At 37.3% G+C, this 23,235-nt stretch overlaps 1 protein-coding gene across 1 annotated transcript in view; it reads right to left on the reverse strand.

Moving 5' to 3' along the window:
- Positions 1-10,996: 10,996 nt before the first annotated feature.
- Positions 10,997-23,235, reverse strand: part of LOC144960599 (uncharacterized) — a 30,987-nt gene continuing 18,748 nt past the window's right edge. Inside the window, exon 6 of the mRNA XM_078893826.1 lies at positions 10,997-21,524. Within this exon, the coding sequence (XP_078749952.1) occupies positions 16,102-21,524 (5,423 nt within the window). The 3' untranslated portion in view covers positions 10,997-16,101. The remainder of the gene's footprint in view (positions 21,525-23,235) is intronic.

Below are 23,235 nucleotides of genomic sequence, written 5' to 3' on the forward strand. Positions count from 1 at the left end.
AAATGTATGAATGATTGGATAAATGAGTGAATAAACGAATGAATGGATGAATGAATGAATGAATAAATAAATGAATGAACAATGAATGAATGAATAATTTATAAGTGAATAAATGAATGAAGGAATGAATCAATAAAATGCTATTCAATTTGAATGAAAGAATGAATGGATAAATTGCTATTCCATTTAAATGAAGAAATGAAAAAGAAAAAAAATTAATCCTGTAAATAGGGAGTTCAATTAAAATATGATCAAGTGGGGCAATTAAGAGTTTTACAATTTAAACTTTAAAGTTAGATGAAATAGATATAACTAAATAAATTCAATTCTTTATATGTGTCCCCTCCAAAATGTCATGGTCTCAAGTGAGTAAAGAGCTACTCGACTATGCATAAAGATATATGTAGAATGAGGCCCCAGAATTTACTAGTTACTATAAATGAAAAACAATTAACGATTTGTTTACAATGAAATAAAAATAATGATGAAATTTAATTAAAAGAGATAAACAGTGATCGTGGCAGTTACAAATAGAGATATGAATATTTTACGTAACTTATGATAATATGTCAGGTTCGTAAGTTTACGTTTCCAGGCAGTTGATGGGCTTGGATGATCTATTCCTCTGATAATAGGATTGGACTCGTAAAATTCCACTTCCAGGCAATTGGTAAGAAGTTATTGTGAAGTCCTCTGACAGCGGGCTTGGGTTTGATCCTTGAAGATTATACAGTCAAAGTTAAAAGCTCCGGCGTCTTAATGGTGTAGATATAATATCTACAAAGTCCCAAAAGATAAAAATCTTCCAGTATATATATAGGAATAGAGCGACTGGCCGTCCGGCATAGATTGTGGAGAGAAAGTGAGTGTCGAATGTTAGACCTATCAGCTTTTATAATAAATGGCTACGTGACAGAATGTAGAACGAAAAGTATTCACTAATTAGAAATTAATTCGAGGGAAGGCTATAAAAGGAAAGACGATCTAATATTAGAAGGTAAAGTTTATCTAAGCCTACCGAAATATAACTGGAGTGAGATGAATTCAGTTCTTAATAAAATAAAATTTAATAAGATAATTGTGAACAATCTTTACTGTGACAGTATCTTCACAACAATTTCACGGTGGCATTAGACATGAGGACGAGAGACGCATGCGCACAGCCAACATGACGTTCTCTCTTTAGTAACTTTTCCGGTGACGTCACAGACTATGGGTGACGTCCAATCAAGGGACGCTACTCTTCCGCTAATCTCATTCCCTATAAATCAGTAGATGGGTGTTTTATATGGCAGGTTTATCCGGGCAACAGTTTTTGTCTTTGTTTGTTTGTTTTTCCCCAAATTAAAACAACAATTCTTTATCAAAAGAGAGGGAGAGAGAGAGAGAGAGAAAGAGAGAGAGAGAGAGAGAGAGAGAGAGAGAGAGAAAGAAAGAGAGAGAGAGGGAGAGAGAGAGTGTGAGAGATAGATAAATAGATAGAGAGAGAGAAAGGGATATAGCTAGAGAGAAAGGGAGAGAGAGAAACAGAGAGAGACTGAAAAAGAGATAGATAGATAAATAGAGAGAGAGAGAGAGGGAGAGAGAGAGAGATAGAGAGAGAGAGAGACATAGAGAGAGGAGGAGGGAAAAGATAGGATTAATTACATTTATCCATATATATGGAATTTGACAAAGGGCGTTCCTGACACCATTAATGAATAGAGAATTACAAACAGGGCTTTGAACAATAATAATAATAATAATAATAATAATAATAATAATAATAATAATAATAATAATAATAATAATAATAATAATAATAATTAATAATAATAATAAAATAATAATAATAATAATAATAATAATAATAATAATAATATACAATAATAATAATAATAACAATAATAATAATAATAATAATAACAATAATAGTAATAATAATAACAATAATAATAATAATAATAATATAATAATAATAATAATAATAATAATAATAATAATAATAACAATAATAAAATAATAATAATAATAATAATAATAATAATAATAATAATAATAATAATAATAATAATAATAATAATAATAATAATAATAATAATAATAATAATATAATAATAATATGTACATTTCATTCAGTCTTTCTCCAAAAAAAAAATATATATATATATATTAAAAAAATATTTAAAATAAAAATAAATCATTTATCACACTATCTGTGACTTACAATTCAAACAGTACGAACAGGCTGGCAGGCCCTTTACAAAATCAAAACAAAATCACCACAAGCACACACCGTTGTTGCATAGAGTTAAACAGCATATATTGTTTCAAGATAAATTATTCTATAAAGATACTTATAAAATAATAATAATACGTTTTGTTTTTATTGTTTTTAAGTGTTTTACGGCGCTTGCAACACATTAAGGTCATACCAGCGCCAGGCAGTAAAAAGGAAGAAAATGGGTTAGTAAAAAGGTCTAGAATTACAATTAAAGTGGCCAAGAAAAGGTAAGACAAAGGGGAATTTGTTCAAATAGGAAATAGATGTAGATTCCAAGAGCACAATATCAAAGTACTCAGTTTGAGATCACCTAAAAGTCTCACCCAGACACAAGCACATGTCCCTACTAAAAGGAATACACTCAAATGTTTACAAATCATATGTTAAAAATGAAAAAATAACAGTACATGACAGAGAGATGATTTACAAGGAAAAAACTCCCAAAACTATAACCATACATTCGACTGTTTCCCTCCCTCCCTCCCAGCCAAGGACAGGACAAAACCAAGCAATCCCACCCCAAGACAATGACAGAAATAATTGGAAAACATAAAGAGGGATAGAAGACACAGCAAGTACCTCCCTGCCCACTATGGAAGGTAGGAACCAAACCAGAATAATAATAATAATAATAATAATAATAATAATAATAATAATAATAATAATAATAATAATAATAATTAATAATAATAATAATAATAATAGTCATAACAAACAATAATAATCACAGTTCGTTTTTGCTAATGCATGAAAAGTATATTCGGAATACGTAATTTTATATGTCTATCAATTTAAAATTACAAAAAAAAAAAAAAACAAAACAAAAACAACAACATAATAATAATAAATAGATTTGCTTACTAGTGTTGATAGTTTGGTTTTTGTTTACCTTTGCTGATAATAAATTAAACGTCGCAGAAAGATCACAGAGATCTCGTATTTAAATATTAATTCTTATTTTTTTTAATTTATTATCTAATCCTATGTACCCTGAGTAAAATGCAGCATAAATCTGATTATAAAGAAAATTTCGAATTTGGAAAATAAAAAATGGAAAGGGCGGCAGAATTGAATAGAATAGAATTTCTCATAAAATTTACTCAAACCCCACTTAAGTTTAACCCTCTCCTTACCAGCCATTTTCAGGATTTTCCCCAAAACTTCAAACCCAACTAACACAAAAATATATTTTTTATCACTTAAACTTAAACAAAAAGAGCAGTAAGTTCTTGCGATACATTATTTCTTTAACAAAACATGCTCTCCAACACAATGTGTTCATTTTCTTTAAATTTTTATGACGTACAAGATAAATTTGAATAAGAAAAAATGTTGGTTGTATCGTAACGAATGTGACGATTTTCCTGTAGTTGGTAAGGAGAGGGTTAAGTCACATCCCGAAAAGAAAGAAAAAAAAGGAGTTTATCACTCTCTTTTAACCAAGACTGAAAATTAATCACCTCAGTGGACAGCTTCTAGCAGAATATTAAATCTTCGCGATGTATATTTGAAAAAACATATTTTGGGTGGCAATGATAGTTTTTTTGTTTTTGTTTTTGTTTTTAAGGGTTTTACGGCGCTTGCAACACATTTAGGTTATATCAGCGCCAGTGAAAAGGGAAGAAAATGGGATAGTAGAAAGTTCTAGAATTAGAATTAAAGCACCCAAGAGAAAGGAAGACAAAGGGGAACTGGGAACAAAGATGGATCAGATGTAGATTCCAAGAGCATACCATCATTGTACTTAGTCTGGGATCACCTATAAGTCTCACCCAGACACAAGCACGAGATACAAAAAAGAGGAATACACTCAAATGCTTACATTATACATTAAAAATAAATATAATAATACATAACAGAGAGATGATTTACAGGAAAAAAATATCATCTCCCAAAACAATAACTATGCATTCGACTGTTTCCCTCCAAGCTAGGATTCCGGCCAGTGCCAGGACAAAACCAAGTAATCTCATTCCGAGACAAAGACAGAAAGCATGTTGGATAACAGATATCCCACTATGGGAGGTTAGGAACCCCACCCAGAGGAAATAGATGTCGATTCCAAAAAGCACACTATCAAAGTACTTAGTTTGAGATCACCTACAATCTCATCCAGACACGTGCACATGTCCCCACTAAGAGGAATACACTCAAATATTTACAAATCATATATATAACATGTAAACAAAATAATACAGTACATAACAGAGAGATTACAAGGAAAAAATATCATCTCCCAAAATTCTAACTATATATTTGAATGTTTCCCTCTCAGCCAGGGTATCTGGTTAGGGCCAGGACAAAACCAAGTAATCTCATTCCAAGACAAAGACAGAAAGCAAGTTGGAAAACAGATATAGGGGGATAAGACACAGTAAGGCTACCTTGCGGACAACATGGCTGACACCTGTTGACATTGAGCTTCGGCTCAGTGGATAGTCTTATGTTTCTATTTATTCACTGTGTGGAATCTTTAATTTTTACCTGATGTGGACTAATCTTAATATTGGAACTTTTAACTTAAGATCTATTAAAAGTAACATTCGAAAGGAACAACTGTGTCAAGATTTAGAAAGTTATAAAATCGATGTGTTGTGTTTACAAGAGACGAAGATCCAAGATGGCGTCGACCAAACAATAAATGGTCACAGACTGCTGTGCTTTGCTTCCAGTTCACCTCACTATGGATGTGGATTTCTCATAAATAAAAACTGCAGGGATTTGACTAGTGACGAATGGAATGTTTCGGACAGAATATGTGTTCTTGAGCTTAAGTGTAAGATCAATTCAAGGAACCAGAATAACGATAATAAAGACGATCACGGTAAGAAGACGTTCACTATCTCAATCGTAAATGTTTACGCACCAACAAGTCAACGCGCAAAACAATACCCAGAGGAAACTGATAAATTTTACAAAGACCTAGACGATACACTGAACAAAATAGGAAACAAATCAATATTAATAATTGCTGGAGATTTTAATGCCAAAGTAGGAAAACGTCTCGACAGTGACACACTATGTTTAGGATCATACTCAAAAGGAAAACGTAACGATAACGGAGAAAAATTAGTCCAGTTCTGTGAACAGAGAAAACTTTTCATAACAAACAGTGCTTTCAACCACCCATCAAGACACCAGACAACATGGGTAGGACAAAGGAAAGACCAAACCCAAGACAAAATGATAACAATACACAACCAAATAGACTATATCATATGTCGACACCGCCATAAACACTACTCAACCAACTCGCGATCATACGGTGGTACACTGCTAACATCCGATCACAAACTTGTAAAAACGAATTTCAACATAAATGTGTACAGACAACGAAGACAGAAAGGTAAAACCGCAGTCAAAATAAACACGGCAAAAATAGTAAATGAGCGAGAATGTCGCATTCATTACCAATATGAACTTAACTCAAGTCTATTTAAAATAAAGCAAAACAGCAATCCAAACAATGAATGGAAAGAGACGCAAGCGGCAATGAAATATGCGGGGGAAGAAAGTGCAGGCTCTATTAATACAACTAAGAACAAACCAAATCGAACGCCTAACATCGCTATTAACGATCTATCGCGGCAACAAAAAGAACTTAGGATCAGGATACAAAACACGAAAGACTCGGAAGAAATAATAAACCTGAAAACGGAACGAAACAAAATACTGCATTCAATTCGATCACTTACAATAAAACACAGAAACGAGGAATTAGACAAAAAAGTGGAAGACATAGAAAAGTCCAAAAATAACGCATCGTCTATGTTCAAAGCGACGAAATCTCTGAACCGAAAACCATTCGAGAACCCAAAACTACAGGATAAATTTGGCAAACAGACAACAAATCCCAACGATATCCTTGACATTGTAACTGACCACTTCCAGCAGAAATTTCACAAACAAGTCTCACAAATATCGCCCTTCTCAGGAAACCCTAGAGACCTAAACAACCGCATCACAACAACTGAAGTTAGAAATAGCATAAAGTGCCTAAACAATAACAGATCCCCAGGCGAAGATGAAATTCCCGCTGAATTGCTGAAATGCGGTACACTCTCCCTGGATCTGAGCATTGCAAACATAATGAACAAAACATTCTCAACACACAAAGACTGGGACATTAACAGCGGTGTCCTAATTACAATACAAAAACCAGGAAAAACGAAAGGACCCGTAAACAACCTGCGCCCAATAACATTACTGAATACCATAAGAAAAACACTGTCAACTATTGTCCTCAACAGAATTAGACCGAAAATAGAAAAATACCTATCACATAGCCAAAGCGGGTTTCGCCAAGACCGAAGCACATCGGACGTTGTATGGACACATAAATGGTTGGCAGCAAAGGCACTCAAAGAAAACATATCCATAACAATAACCGGAATCGATATGTCCGCAGCCTTTGATACGATCGACAGAGGAAAACTTTTGGAGATATTAACAGAAATAGTAGACGAAGACGAGCTCCGAATAATCCGATTTCTCCTCAGCAACACAAAGATACAACCAAGGATATACGGGGCCACAAAACAGACGCAGTTCGAAAGTAACATCGGGACCCCCCAAGGAGATAGTCTGAGCCCGATTCTGTTCACAATATACTTAGAACACGCTCTGAAAGAAGTTCGAAAAGTCATTCCAAAACCAACGACTCATATTGAGAATGCAATCCCTAGAGAAATCGCCTATGCAGATGATGTCGATTTTATTGGATCAACACCAGCAAATATAGACATCATACAAAATACCCTCATGAAATATAACCTCCAAGTCAATGCCAATAAAACCGAATTTACAACAATATCGAGGAACAAAGAGGAATGGAAAAGAACAAAGAAAGTCGGCTCACTAATTGGAGACACCGAGGATGTACAAAGAAGAAAACAGCTATCAAACGCCGCACTCAGTAAACTCACCAATGTATGGATTAGAGGTGACAAAATAAAGAGAAAAACCAAACTGAAACTGTACCATGCTCTTGTAAAACCGGTACTTCTGTATAACTGCGGCACTTGGGCGTTGACAAAATCCGAAGAAGAACATCTGGATGCCTTCCATCGCACACAGCTAAGAAGGGTACTGGACATCAAATACCCCAAAAAGATCTCAAATGAATCACTCTATAAGATCACAAAAGAAAGACCAATCTCCCTTGACATTTTACAACAACGATGGCAACTTTTCGGTCACATACTACGCAGGGACAAAAACATACCAGCAAACCAAGCCATGTCGGGATACTTCCAAAAACACGGGAACCTTTTCAGAGGAAGACCGATCACAACACTCCCTGTGATCCTAAACAAAAACCTCACAACACTTGGACAAAGCATTAGTCTCATAACGGCAGGGGACCTTGAAAATCTGAGAACCCTAGCAGAGGACCGGCAATATTGGAGACACCTCACACAGGAAATACTGGAAACAGCCAAGGCGACCCGATCTTTCGGTCGAGACGCGAAAGGCATCTAAGTCAAGTCAAGTCAAGTCAAGGCTACCTCCCTGCCCACTATGGGAGGGCAGGAACCCCACCAAGAAGTTCAATCAAAATTCACATGAGAATATGATAAGATAGATACACGAGCCCACCTAGTGAGTACCAGTTTATATTAGGATACCAGCTTAACCAAAGCTTGAAGGAGGGAATAAAAATAATACACTAAATAGTTTGTCAACAACAGGAGAATTTTTGAGCGATGGAAATAAGGGTCTATATACAGAATTTATTAATATTATCATAAGACTTAAAAGCAATAGTAACATCACACGTCATCAAAACTATTTCTAATATATTCTTCATGAGAGCAACAGTAAAAGTAGGGAAAACAGATAATATAGATAGTATGCGCTTGGCTAAGAAGCTCATAACATTGCCATCCGGAAGTATAACGGACCAACACACAAAACTGTGTGTATCCATGAACGTTTATAGTCAGATTAATACAGTTCAGTGAGCATTACTCATAGACGCGGATGGCAAAAAACAATAACAAAGACCTGAGTGACGTCATCTTCGAACTATTTATATACAGAATATTATTATCATAAGACTTAAAAGCATTAGTAACATCACACGTCATCAAAACTATTTATAATATATTCTTCATGAGAGCAACAGTGAAAGTAGGGAAAACAGGTAGATAGTATGAAATTGACGTCACTCAGGTATTTGTTATTGCTTGTCATCCGTGTTTATATGAGTAATTCTCATAAGAAGCTCACAACATTGCCATCCGGAAGTATAACGGACCAGCAAACAAAACTATGAGTAACCATGAACGTTTATAGTATAGTTTGGTTAATACAGTTTAGTGAGAATTACTCATAAACTCGGATGGCAAAAAGCAATAATAAAGACCTGAGTGACGTCAACTTCACACTGTCTATTGAATTTTTTAACAATTCGGTCAAAATACAAAGCCAGACCAAGAAAAGAAAACACATGGTGAGTTGTATTCAGTAGTTCAATCAATAGAATTAGTTGTTTCCTTGAGTACTACTAACGACAACACTAGGCACTGACCCTTAACCTTTATAATAGACGCATCCTTTTACACATTCTGATCACAAGACATATGAAAAGTTCTAGCCAGCATGAAGTATAAAAAGTACAGATTTCCTTTGTTGAGAACCACGATGGCCGCCGTTGCTGGGCGGCGTGACATCAGACCACTGAATCCTATTGGGAATAACAAAAGGTGTTGACTTTAATTAAGCAGAAGTTGACTTTATGTATATAATGATATAACATTAACAATATGGTTGACGAATCCAAAACATACCAAAGCGGTCTGACCGTAGCCATCGTTAAGTTATAGATAGTTCGAAGATGACGTCACTCAGGTCTTTGTTATTGTTTTTTGCCATCCGCGTTAAGAGTAATGCTCACTGAACTGTATTAACCTGACTATAAACGTTCATGGATACACACAGTTTTGTGTGTTGGTCCGTTATACTTCCGGATGGCAATGTTATGAGCTTCTTAGCCAAGCGCATACTATCAATATCCTGACACTGAAACCCAAACAAGACTGTCGTTTTGACGTCATTATTTGGTTTTTGCACTGCCTTGTGAATTGTCAGTTAGTAGAGCTCATGGAAACAAGTGGTCCCATTGGTTGAACTATTGAATACAACGCACGATTTGTTTTCTTTTGTGGCAAAAGACTGGCATTTTGACGTCATTTTTTTGGTCAGTTTCAGGCTATAACTTTACGATGGCTACGGTCTGACCCTACCGTGCAAAAGCCATGTGCGGTAAAAAATAATTATGTACTTTTTTTCTTTCTTTTTCGATTTCATCATATCCAAACCCAATCCCTCCTCCCCTATCGCTGTGATCAACAACAGAGACCAACCACAAAACCGTTATTTGGCGGGAAAAGTCACGTGATCTAAACACACAAGCTAAGTGTTATTCCAGAAGCCGCTTTGTTTTTATTTTGTTTTGGTTTGTCTTTGTTTTTCAAATCATAAATCAGCTCTCTTGTATTTACAGGCATAAGTAATCAGAATAATAGATATAATAATAATAATAATAATAATAATAATAATAATAATAATAATAATAATAATAATAATAATAATAATAATAATAATAATAATAATACATCTTTATCAAGTTCATACTCTCGTCATAGGAACCCGAATACACCATTGATGAGATGAAATGCAATTTGAAAATTGGGGGTCAAAGTTCACGATATATACATGATAAGGCTAATCCGCCATTGGTAGAATAGAATGTGCTATGCATATAATATGTGAGCAACCACTTCAAAACAGTAGTCTTAAGTCAATGCTAGGTGCTGGAAATTGAATTTATTATAGACCCAAACACGAAACCTGAGGTTAACCCTCTCCTTACCAGCCATTTTCAGAATTTTTCTTGAAGCTTCACACCCACCCCCAACACAAAAATAGGTTTTTTTCTTCTCAAACAAGTACATTTTTTTGTTTTGTTTTGTTTGTTTGTTGCTTTAGGTCTCTTCCAACACAATTGAGGTTATATGAGAGACCGCTGAAACAAAAAAAAACAAGCAATCTAACAAAAATAGTACAAATGTAAATCAAAATCATAACCTAAAGATATCATAAGCTAAATTATAAATAACCAAGAACAAACAGGCAGAAGATTTACAGAAAAAAAAATATCCCCTGTCAAAAATACAATCACAAACCAAAGAAGCAGGATAGGCTAGTAAAGAGAAGAAGAAAGGACATCACTATCGGATCGTACACCCATGCGAACATCATAGGTATATGATTCAAGGGTGATGCTCCCATCCAACCACCCGCAAACAAGTACATTCAATGCATATGTGTCCAGTGTCTAATTTTTATCGCTATAACAAAGTATTTTCTTTATAATTTGTGATGTACAAAAGATATCAGAATGAGAAAACTGTTGGTTGCATCGTAACAAATGTGACGATTTTCCTATGGATGGTAAGGAGAGGGTTAACTCACGCAACCCTAACACCGACTATATCCGTAGGTTATCCGGGTCACTTTTACCCCATGCCCATTTATTACCTTTTTATGAGACAAATTATAGGCTTAGTATTACAGCTAGTGCTTTTCATTTTTACTTGTTAATGATAATTGAATAAAAAATATCTACGCACAGGGTCATTTTTAATACATTTTTTTTTCTCCAATTTTGAAAAATAGCAAAAATCTCTAGGATTAAGATTGAGTGAGTTAAAATGTATTCTCTTTTTTTTTTTTTTTGTTCTCATATATGTACGTATATGTGCATACGCATGTTTTGTGTGTGTGTGTGTGTGTGTGTGTGTGTGTGTGTGTGTGTGTGTGTGTGGGTGTGTGTTTGTGTGCGTATGGAAGTCCTGGATAGGAAATGTGGAGGCAACAACTGGCAAAAAAAAAAAAAAAGATAATCCACTGCTCGGTAATGGCCTTTACTTTGACTTTGAGCGTGAAGAATGGCGTTCCATGACATTCAACCTCTGTAAGGAGGCGGAAATCTGGTAAGAGGTAGGTAGGGAAGTGTGCCTATGAGTTAATTGGATTCGGTAGTCTGATGTCACGCCGCCTGAAAACGGCGGCCATCTTGGTTCTAAACAAAGAAAATTATTACTTTTTATTCTTCATTCTGGCTAGAACTTTTCATATGTCTTGTGATCAGAATGTGTAAAAGTCAAAACATGATCAAATTTATTGGGGTTTTTTCCTCTGGATACGCCTTTATGCTCGCCGGAGAAATATTTCATACGGGCGTCCGCCATTGTTCCGATAGTTTAGAGCCAGTGTTACTAAGTTACCATGCGTCGTTAGGAAGGACGTGACGTTACGACTGGTGAGGAGTATTCGAATTCACTGTTCAGGGTACGACACATCCTGCCATAATAATACTGCTTTGAGATGGTGGGCCACACATAATATATATATAAATATTCATTCATCCCCATAGCTTCATGCAGCACTGTCTGAAATGCTTCAATACGATTGGTCAATATAAAACAAATACATATCTTCATTCATGAGACTTGTACAATAATTTCAAGGCATAATAACACAAACGTCCAATTTGTTGTTGTTATAGATTTATAATAAAATAAAGCAAAATTCGCTTTCATGCATCCCATAGGAAAGAATCTGTCTTTAGGGTCTACTCCAAGCAAAGACCTGAATAACTCAGGTTACAGCTGCAGTGCAGCACTGCAAACTGAGCGAGGGCGCAGCGGACATTCAAACTCTGTACCTTTTGGGTATGAAAAAAGACTGCACCGCTGAGCTACGCTGACCCATAATGGAGAATGGTGCACTGTGAAGCAAATTAAACATGGTAAATCCATGGAATTATCTGCTATATAAAATGTTGTTGATATTTATTTCATTTTTATTTTATCCATTGTATATTACACAGTTCCTTTCTTTAGTTGTTAAATCGTGTACATAATTTACTGCGTTACACACAAGATCTCATTATGTGTGCAGTTTTGACACGGCAGACAGGCGCCAATTTCTAACCCCAAGTTCATTTCTGCTGATGAAATACCAATGGAGAGAAAATTATGATAATTAAAATGTTTTGCATCCTCAAAATAAGCATGTTTTATATTCAATTGTGTAAAATTAATTCGCTATATTACATTGTATTTAAATTTAAAATACATACATATTCATACGATTCTTCAAATGATAATATGCATAAATTCAATACCAAAGTAACGAGAGCTAGAACAAGTAATAATTGTTTTTGTTTTTAAGGGTTTTACGGCACTTTCCAACACATTTAGGTCATATCAGCGCCAGTAAAATGGAAGAGTATTGGACAGTGAAAAGATTCTAGATGTAGAATTAAAAGGACTTGAGGAAAAAGTAAGACAATGGGAAATGGGTAGATGTAGATTCCAAGAGCACACCACCAATGTACTGAGTTTGAGATCACCTAAATGTATCACCCAGACACCAGCACAAGTCCCCACTAAGAGGAACACACTCAAATGCTTACACTATACATTCAAAATAATAAATATAACTACATATAAGAGAGATGATATGCAAGGAAAAAAATATCAGCTCCCCAGACAATAATTATGCATTTGACTGTTTCCCTCCCAGCCAAGAACCACGGCTAAGGCCAGGGCAAAACCAAGTAATCTCATTCCAAGACAAAGACAGAAAGCAAATTGAAAAAACAGATATAGGGGGATAAAAGACACAGTCAGTGCCTCCCTGCCCACTATGGGAGGCCAGGAACCCCACCCCAACAACAAGTAATAATATAAAACATCAATATTTTACTAGATCTATGGCAGGTTTTCAAACAATTATTTTCACAATGATAAACATCGAGCTGATAAAGAAGACCAATGACCGAGATGTGTGGCACCGGATTGTGAAAGTGAAAGCTGCATCCTGCAATTTTTTTTTGGTTTGTTTTTAAGGGTTTTACGGCGCTTGCAACACATTTAGGTCATATCAGCGCCAGTAAAAAGGAAGAAAATGGGATAGTAAAAAGTTCTAGAATTATAATTAAAGCACCCAAGAAAAGGTAAGACAAAGGGGAATTGGTTCAAATATAAAACAGATGTAGATTCCAAAAGCACACCATCAAAGTACTTAGTTTGAGATTACCTAAAAGTCTCATCCAGACACAAGCACAGGTCCCCATTAAGAAGAACACAGTCAAATGTTTACAAATCATATATAATATGTATACAAAACATAATACAGTGCATAACAGAGAGATGATTTTCAAGGAAAAAAAATATCATCTCCCAAAACTAACTACACAATTGACTGTTTCCCTCTCAGTCAGGGTATCCGGCCAGGGCCAGGACAAAACCAAGTAATCTCATTCTAAGACAAGACAGAAAGCAAGTTGGTTGGAAAACAGATACAGGGGGATAGAAAACACAGTAAGTACCTCCCTGCCCACTATGGGAGGTTAGGAACCCCACCCAGTGGCACCGGATTGTGAAAGTGAAAGCTGCATCCTGCGAGTCTCCCTCCCAGAAAACCATCTGGTCATAGTCATAAAAATAAGTGAGCGAGTCAGTGAATGAATGAATGTGTATATCAAAAAACTGAAGTCGATCATAGAACATTTACTGTAGTTTAGTCTAGCAATTTTTTACCTAGAATTTTTTACCCAACATCAAAATTTTATTTAGTTGAGCTTTTATAGAGTGCAATATCCACTTATCATGCTAAAAAGGGTCCCTGACCAACAGCAACTCAAACATAACAGCGGAAAAAAAATTGTATTATCGCCTAACAGGCGTAATGTCTCTCCCTACATGTTACATGTTGCTGTTGGTTGGTGACCCTTTGTAAAATGCTTTGAGCACGTTTAGTGGATACATTTTGCGCAATATAAAAGGTCCAATCTAGATGATGCCTTATGCATCGGATGGCTCAATGAGGATTAAGTAAAATAAGTAACATCTACAAAAGAGCTGATACTGATAGGCCAATGACATACATACCAAGCATGGCACTCTACTAATATGGGATTATGTATGTATTAGTATCAGTATAAAATCAAAGGGGCAAACAGTATTAGGTTTATAAATAAAACAAGTAGAGAAGTATTTATAAAAGAAACAAATAAAAAAAAAAAAGTACATTATAATAAATTTGACCCTTCGCCTCAAAACGGTATTAAGTCAGGATGGTTAAGATATTGAAAATTGAATTTATAGCCAGAAATATCAGACTTGTGTTGAGTTTGTATGGTTTATTAAGGAGAATGGATACCATATTTTAGGGTGCTAATGCCAATAATTTATATTTTTGACCAGTTTAACAATTAATTCGGCTTTTAAGGTTCATGGTTCATTCCGACATAATACCGTTTTGAGACAGATGGGTCACAAATAGGATAGGGAAAAAAAAAAGCATGTTTCAAATGAAGAATCACACCAACCTTTGGTATTTTGGTCCGTACAAAATTCATTCTCATACATAACGTTCTTTTCCGCGTTATATATTATATATATAAAACAACAACTCAAATTTAAAGGTCAAGGTCACTTGTTCAACACATTTCTGACCCATAGTCGGTCAGACCCACAGTAATACATGGTCAGACCTGCCTTCTTGAAACTTGAAAAATTCTTTTGAGTTTTTCAGGGGATATACGAGACGTCACCAGAATTCACTTTATAAATTATATTCACTATTTGTCCTTTGAAAAGGTATTCAATACTGATTTTTCATATTGAACATAACACAAAATGAATGACACGCAACATTTCCTGAAAAACGGTTGATTCTAGGAATTCTGGTACCAAAATTAGCAAAATAAGTTGAAAAAAATAAAAAATTTATGAAACTTTGAAGTTTTGCAATTTTGGACCGTATTCGCAAAAAGTTTTTTCCAGCAATTTCAGACACTCATAAAATTATTTAAAGAATTAAACAAGTACAAGGCTCCATATAAACCTTGTACAGTGGAACCCTGTTAAAGCCAACACTGCCGGACCAGAAATATTGGTTGGTTGACTTAAAGCAATGTTGACTTTATCCAATATAAATGGAACGCAGGTAAAAAAACCCCCAGAAAATTTGGGACCAACAAAAGACGTTGGCATTCAGCAAAAGTTGACTTCTTTTCTCTTTGTCCATCACAACTCAATCCCTCCAACTTGAAAAAGTCTTAATCGGTAACCAGCACAAAATTAATCAGTAACAAATGGTAAAATTTCAGTCATACTAAACTAAACCAAATATAATATAATATGTTACATACAACCTTTTATACTTTGTAGTTGACAGCCACCATTACGAATAAAATTAGCTGTCAACTTCACTATCATGGGTATGAACCTCAGCTGTAACCTTTTAAATTTTCGGAGAATTTTTTTTATTCTTTCTCCTTAAAACTTCGATAACTTTAGAAAAAAATTTTTTTTTCTCTAACTACGCGACCAAATTGCTGTGAAATCAAAATCCGTAATATTTCTTCCATTTCCATATGTCTGTAATTGTCATCAAATTTCCATAACAACAGGCTTCAAGAGCCATGACGTCATTTCCCTTGTAATGATGCATAGTAGCTTAGTAACTGGTTCTAAACTGTCGGAACAATGACAGACGCCCTTATGAAATACTTCTACGACGAGCATAAAAGTGTACCCGGAAGAGAAAACATAAATCTGATCATGTTTTGACTTGTAAACATTCTGATCACATGACATGTGAAAAAGTTCTAGCCAGCATGAAAAATAAAAAATACTGGCTTTCTTTGTTTAGAGCCAAGCTGCTCGTTACTGGGCGGACGTGACGTGGCGTCAGACTATTGAATCCTATTTCGGACGATTCGTAAAAGTAGAGCAGGTCTGCTACTCAATCTCAATCTAATCCATATTCAGGTTACTCTGTGAGCTCAGCCAGTTCTCTATTCTTTCCTTCTTGTCCATGGATTTCTGCCTTGTGTGACCTCTCAATCGACTCCTGCTGCTTGCCTCAGCTGCTGCCTCCACCTCCTCCTCGTCTTCTTCTTCATCATCGTCAACATCATCATCTACATTTCCCACATCATCGTCATCGTCGTCCTCAACATCACTCAATCTCATCTCATCCTCATTATCATCTCCCCCTCTTTCTTTTCGATTTTCATTGCCATTATCATCATCATCATTGCACACGACAATGACACCCCTACCGCCTCTTCCCTCTCTATCTCCACCGACACCACCACCATCCAATGCCAAGGGGGACAACAACTGACCATCCTGTCGGTGAACTGACCCAATACTAGGCATTCCAGGCGATGAATCTTTTCCACCAATGTTCGATCCTCCAACATGCGACGCATCACTAGAACTAACAATCTCACAACCGACCGAGGACATTTTTCTCCTGGTATCATTATCATTATTATTACTACTCTTCTCTCCCACCTCCTTCCTCTTTTCATTTTTACTTATTTCACCAACGGATACTGAAAGTTTTGTGTCAGAACCATCAATTCTTTTGGCAATGCTATTAGGAGAAGTCATCTGACTATCTGCAACACCGATGTTATTATTGACAATTGTATTATTGCCATTATCATTATTATCCTTGTAGTTATTGCTTTGTTTAGTCCCATTATCAGCTGTCGTACTTGTCTTTGCGGATGTTGTTTCGGTAGGAGAGTTGCTTGCTGTCATCGTCGTCGTCGTCGTCGCTGCCGTTGTACCAGCATCCTCCTTGTCGTCGTCAATTCCTTCCATGATCCTGGCCAAACTAGACACAGAGCTCTGTCTTCGATGATGGCCGTGAATGTGGTTGTGGTGGTTATGATTGTGGTGAAGGGGGTGAGGAGCTGATGACGAAGAAGACGAGGAAGAGGAATGGTGGGCCTTGCTACCAGTGCCATCCCCCACAACGTTATTGTTATTGCTACTTGTGCTGGTATGGCTACCATCCATCTTATTACCACTTCCTTCAATCGTATTATTATTGACACAACCGTTATTATCAATATTATTAATAAAGTTATTTATACCGCTATGATTATTACAACTTTTATCATAGACTAAATTAGTACCTGAGCCTTCACCACTGTTATTCTTTTCATCAAATCGAACAGAGTTGTTTCCCCTGAGACCTCCTCCACCACTGACAAAGCCCCCTCCGCGTTTCTTCCTCGCCGAGTCACCACCAAAGTCTTCCGTATCGGCCTCGTTGCCATCATCAAGGTCGTTGCCATAACCTTGACCTTGATTTGTATTCCTGGCATTTCCATCAGAGATCCTCAACTCATCTGCATAACTGCTGTAATATTCGGAATGAGGCTCGGATATAACACTACTGGTGAAGGAGATTGCACTACAGCCTGAAGGAGTTCTTGAATGGCCCATATGGGCCGGAATCAAACCTGGCACTGAATTGAACGTGGATGTGGCAGCCACTTCCCTCTCCACTGCTGTCACCATTTCGTTGTAGGCACTTCTAGCGTGGGCTGTTAGAGATATCAGCTTATTGTAGTTTTCTTCACAATTCTGGTAGGTGAATATACCGACCACGGACACAGGCACCAGTTTGGCACAAGCCCTCCCGAGAGCTCTCCTGCCCAAGGCAAATACAAACGGTACGTCCTGTTCCTGACACATTGATAAGATAGTATTCAGGGCTTCGTCCAGGCCTCCTTTGGACTGAATCTTCTCCAAGTTAGGGGAGATAACGACACATTTGATTTTCTTCAATCGTAAATGTTTGGTCACCTCCCTTAGACCGAGCACAACTCGCCTTTTCTTTTTTGCTCTCATGGGATCTTTGTGGTAGAGTCTGTCCTGGAAGCGTACTAGATCCTGTAGCAAATCGGTGCAGCACTGATCTATCTCCTTGTCTAACACTTGATTACAGTATTCTCGGAATCTCCGACTGTGTATTTTCTGGATGACCGAGTCTCGGCCGACAGATCCTGTAATGGGAGAATTGACGCCGGAATTTCCAGGTGATGCCGGGGACATCGATATCGGCGATGTCTGACTGATCGGGCTCAGTTCTGCCGAGAGGTTGGCGTGTTCTGAACCACCAGTAGCTCTCTCATGGTCTGTGCCTTCAGATTTTGAACTCAGTGCATCCTGACTGAGCTCAGAGTCCACCCCTACCATGCCAACGCCATGCGGATTCCCAAATTCATCCATGTCCTTCCCATCCAGCAATCTCATCTGTTTCTTGGCCTCTCTCTCCTTAAGGATTACTTTCTTTAGAGGACTCGGCTTCTTTGCCTTGGGAAACTCTCGTTCTTTACCCCGCCTCTGAACTGGAGCGGTTGAGTCTAGCGGGTTGGCTGATCTGGTTTGTGAGGCAGAGTTACTTCTCTTGGCACTGGACGATCGCGAATCTCCTTTTGTGCTCGATTTCGGGGAATGCTTCTCAGCAGCGGCTTTCATCTTATTGGCTTCAATCATGGCGACCAAATCCAACGTGATGGGTTGTTTGGATTTTTTACCCGATGATGACGACGTTGTCTGCCCGCCACTATTTTTAGCCTCTCTAACGACAGCCGGGGAAGAAATCAAACCGGGAGACGTTTGGTTTTTCCACCTGTCATTTCCGTGTAAACCTCCAGTCTTTTTCAGTCCTTCCCTCAACAACTCCTGCTCCAATGAAATTTCTGCCAGCTCTGTCTCGGCAGCTTTGTTTGCTTGCTCTCTTCTCTTGCGTCTTTTACGAGCTCTCTTGGTCTCAACCGTATTCTCTTCCAAATTGTCATCGGACACACCAGAGCCAGTGAGAGAGTGAGTCCTGCTGAGAGACTGCTCGCGTTTAGTCCAGGAATTAATAGCTCTATCGCTGTAAGTTTGAGAGGTACCCGATAAGAATGACCGATCACCAGCACCTCCAACACTGCTGGCATCCTGGGAATGGCCGCGTGAGACAGATGACAACAGATCAGGAAATTCCTCAGTGTCTTCAAAGTGAAGCATCATAGGATTGTTCTCTTTGTCTCCCTCCATTGAGCCAGTAGCTGGTCCAAGGTTGTCATCATCGTCATTAGTCAGAAAACCACTTGCACTTTTACTACGATTTCTACGCCTCCTACGTTGGCGTCGACGCTTGGTCGTAGATTTCTCCTCCGTCTCATCATCATCGCATTCCTCCTCCTTTCCACCACCCTTGTCACTTCCTGTTTCATAACTCTTACCACTAACACTTCTATAATTTTGATCTCTATCATGGTCATTATCCCCTCCTCGCTTTTTATCTACTACTTTGGTTTTGGAGTAATCTGTCTTTGCTTTTGCCTGCCCCGTATTGTACTGTTGTTGAAACTGGGCCGGCGATTTATTCTCACTACTTTTACTTCTACTTCTGTTTGCATGAGACGTAGAAGCATCTCTCCCTTTATCTTTATCACTATATCTTCCTGGGGATTTTGACTTGTTTCTTTTAAAACTATCATATGTAGAGGACATCATTTTGTTACCGACATTTCTACCAGGTGATTTTGAGTTCTGTCTTCTTGCTTTGGAGTCGTGCTGTTGTTTGCCTGAATGTTGTGCTTGTTGTTGTTTTGAATCACGGGAGTGAGAATCAGAGGTGGCACATAGTGTGTTGTTGAGAGCCTGGTGAGATGATTTTCCCTGATCATATTCCATCTCTCGTGAGGTAGGATTTACACTTTGTTGATGCTGTCGGTGGTGGTGGTTACGGCGATCTGAACCTAATGATGATGAAGAAAGCGGGGGATAGTCATGATTACTTTTCTGAGAGGACGGCATAGGACCAGATGTTGGGTTTTGTGAAGAAGGCACAATAGAATTGAAAGATGAGGCATTTTTGGTCACATTGTTAATGTTACCGGAATTCTTGTGATCAGATGGTTTAGCTGTTGTGTTATCCATGACATTTCCTCTTCCTTCCACCCCACCTCTTCCTCTTTCTGCTGTTGTTTTTGCATAGCTTTTCAACTGTAAAGAAGATGATGATGATGGTGATGAAGCTGATAATGAAGACGAAGGTACAGACTGAGAAGAAGCCATAGTTGTTGTTGTTGACTTTGTTTGATTTTGATTTTGACTATTTCCACGAACATTTTGCTGGCTTTGCTGTTGTTTTTGTTGTTGTTGTTGTTGCTGCTGCTCCTTCAACGACCAAGGCGGACCACCTTGTGCTCTCTGGATCAATACTGGACCGGACGCTGACAACTCTTCGTGACTGATAGGGGCTGGATTGTGACTACTCGCTGCAGCTGCAGCTGCTCCAAAGTTTGACGAGGACGGATTCAATTTTGAGCCCGGGTGATTCCTCCCAAGTCCTCCGCCAGAAACGCTGCTGCCCATTGGAGGAAAGTCAGTCCAGGATTGCAGATCGATCTTTTCATCGTTATCTTCTCTACCACCCAGCGTTGACACGGATGAAGATGACCAGGATAGAAACTGTGAGGAACCGAACTGTCTCTGTGATGGATGAGATGATCTATTCGTTCCAGTTTTATTTTTACCACCATCGCCACTACCGCTGTTGTCCGTTTTTCTGTCTTGCCGATGTTTTTTCTTATTTTGTCTCTTTGCATCGGTAGAAGGATTATGTTGTAAAGAGTCTCTTTCTCCTTCAATATGTGTGTTTTGTTTAGATCCAGTTGTTGTCATACTGGAGGTGAAGGTTGACGGTGTTTGGTGATGAGAGGATGTTACTGATGAACGTGCTGAAGAAATAATGGCTTCGTGTGCGGATTTTGATTTTCCAAATTCCGAAGAGTTAACATCACGATTAGCCTTGGCAACTGAAGACTGTATTGACAACGGATTGCTTTGATAACTGGGATTGATAGCTCTGTCCTTTGAAGTTGAAGGATTGGCACAAAGTTTTGAAGAATAAGAAGGCGAGGCGGGAAAAGATGTAGAAGAAGCAACGGTCGTGGTTGTAGATTTTTTAGCACTGGTAAAAGAGAATGAGTTGACAGTAGTGGTGGTGGTGAGAGTGCTGGTACTGCATTTGACGATAGAGGAAAATTTATCAATGTTGGAAGGGGTAGCCTGAATAGAAACACAGCCGAATTGGTCGAATATAACTTCTAGTGAGTCACCGTTAGAGGTTGGAATACTGCACATTTTTGATGATGATAATGATGATGAGGGCGATGCAATATTGGTACTACTTTCACTAGTACTCATTCTAATAATAGTATCACAGTTGTTATTCCCCTTTTTGGTTTTCTTTGAGTTGTCTCCTCCTTTGCTGGCGGTGTTTGTTGTAGTAGCGACGTCAGCTTGAGCCCTGATGAAAAACGGATGTGGTTTCTGTTGCAGTGTCAGGTCTCTAACACTGTGAGGTATTTTGTCTGGAACAGAAAAGGAAAAAAAGAAAAACAAATTTTAAAAAATAAAAATATGAAAACGCAAAAATGTCCACTTGCTTCCTTACAGTATTATGATGGTTTTTTTTATTGTTTGTTTTTTTTTTGGGATGTGGGGGGGGGGGGTTTGTTGGGTTTTTTAAAAATTAATTTTTAAAAATCAATTTTTATTGTATTTATTTAATCAAGTGTCTTTAGTTAGTATATGTTACTAATGTTAGTGAGGAATATTGGTGTGCGAATGTATTTATATGTTCATGTGTGGGTGTAAATGTATTTGTGTGTGAATTTGTGTGCATGTGTGTGTGTTTGTTTCTTTATATGAATTCTCAAAATTGTCAATGAATGAATGGTTGAATGACAAATGATATTGTAAAACGCTGCTGAGCACTTATGTGGAATTTAAGTGCTATACAAGTAACTTATTATTATCAACTAAACTGCGAGTCAGAATTTATCCTAGTGGAACAGACAATTGTTTGCTGTCCTTGGATAGAAAGATAGTACTTTCCACCAGATCTAACAGACCCAGCTACCCAAACACTGCTGGGTGGACAGGGGTGTCAGAAAAAGAAAAGAAAAAAAAACGTGAAGGGACAAGTAAAAATGATCAGAATTAAAATTTTTAAATATTGAGTATTTTCAACTTTTTAACAAATTAATTTCTTTTTTTTTCTGACTCAACTGAACTCAAATCTTATTACATATTTCGACATCAAAAGTTTGTTTTAGTCTATGTATAATCTCCTAGATAAATTGCTGTTGATTTAATGTATCATTGTACGGCTATGTGGTCTTGTGGTATAACACTCGCTTTCGGATCGGAAGGTCCTGGGTTTGAGCCTCGCTTGGCGCATAATTGAGTCCTTGGAAAAGGCTCTTTACTCACATTCTCTCACCGCACTCAGGTGTAAAATGAGTACCTGGCTGTTAACAGCGTTGTCTCTGTCTGAAAAAATTATAACATCGCCTAACAGGCGTCATTTCCCGTCCTAAATGTTAAATGTTGCTGTTGGTCAGGGACCCCTTGTAAAGTGCTTTGAGCACATTTAGTGGATATTGCGCTATATAAAAGCTCAATTTATAAGCTCAATCATTGTAAGCGACAAGTTTCACATACTATCATATCAGGGAAAATAATGGATGGGCACAATGCATACTAATGGATGCTTTTACACAAAATCATATGTACTACTTTTTTGTTTGTTTTTAAGGGTTTTACAGCGCTTGCAACACATTATGGTTATATCAGAGCCAGTAAAAAGGAAGAAAATGGTAAAGTAAAAACTTCTAGAATTACAATTAAAGCACCCAAGAAAAGGTAAGGCAAAGGGGAATTGGTTCAAATAGGAAACAAATGTAGATTCCAAGAGCACACTATCAAAGTACTTAGTTTGAGATCACCTAAAAGTCTCATCCAGACACAAGCACTGGTCCCAAAAAATCATATATAATATGTAAACATAATACAGTGCATAACGGAGAGATGATTTACAAAACAAAAAATATCATCTCCCAAAACTCTAACTATACACTTGACTGTTTCCCTCCCAGCTAGGGTATCTTTGCTTGGGCCAGGACAAAACCAAGTAATCTCATCCCAAGACAAAGACAGAAAGCATGTTGGAAAACAGATATAAGGGGGATAGAAGACAAAGGAAGTGCCTCCCTGCCCACTATGGGAGGTCAGGAACCC

The sequence above is a fragment of the Berghia stephanieae genome, chromosome 15 (genome assembly GCF_034508935.2).
Source record: "Berghia stephanieae isolate SIO BIC M18660-M18661 chromosome 15, UCSD_Bste_1.3, whole genome shotgun sequence".
NCBI lineage: Eukaryota > Metazoa > Mollusca > Gastropoda > Nudibranchia > Aeolidiidae > Berghia > Berghia stephanieae.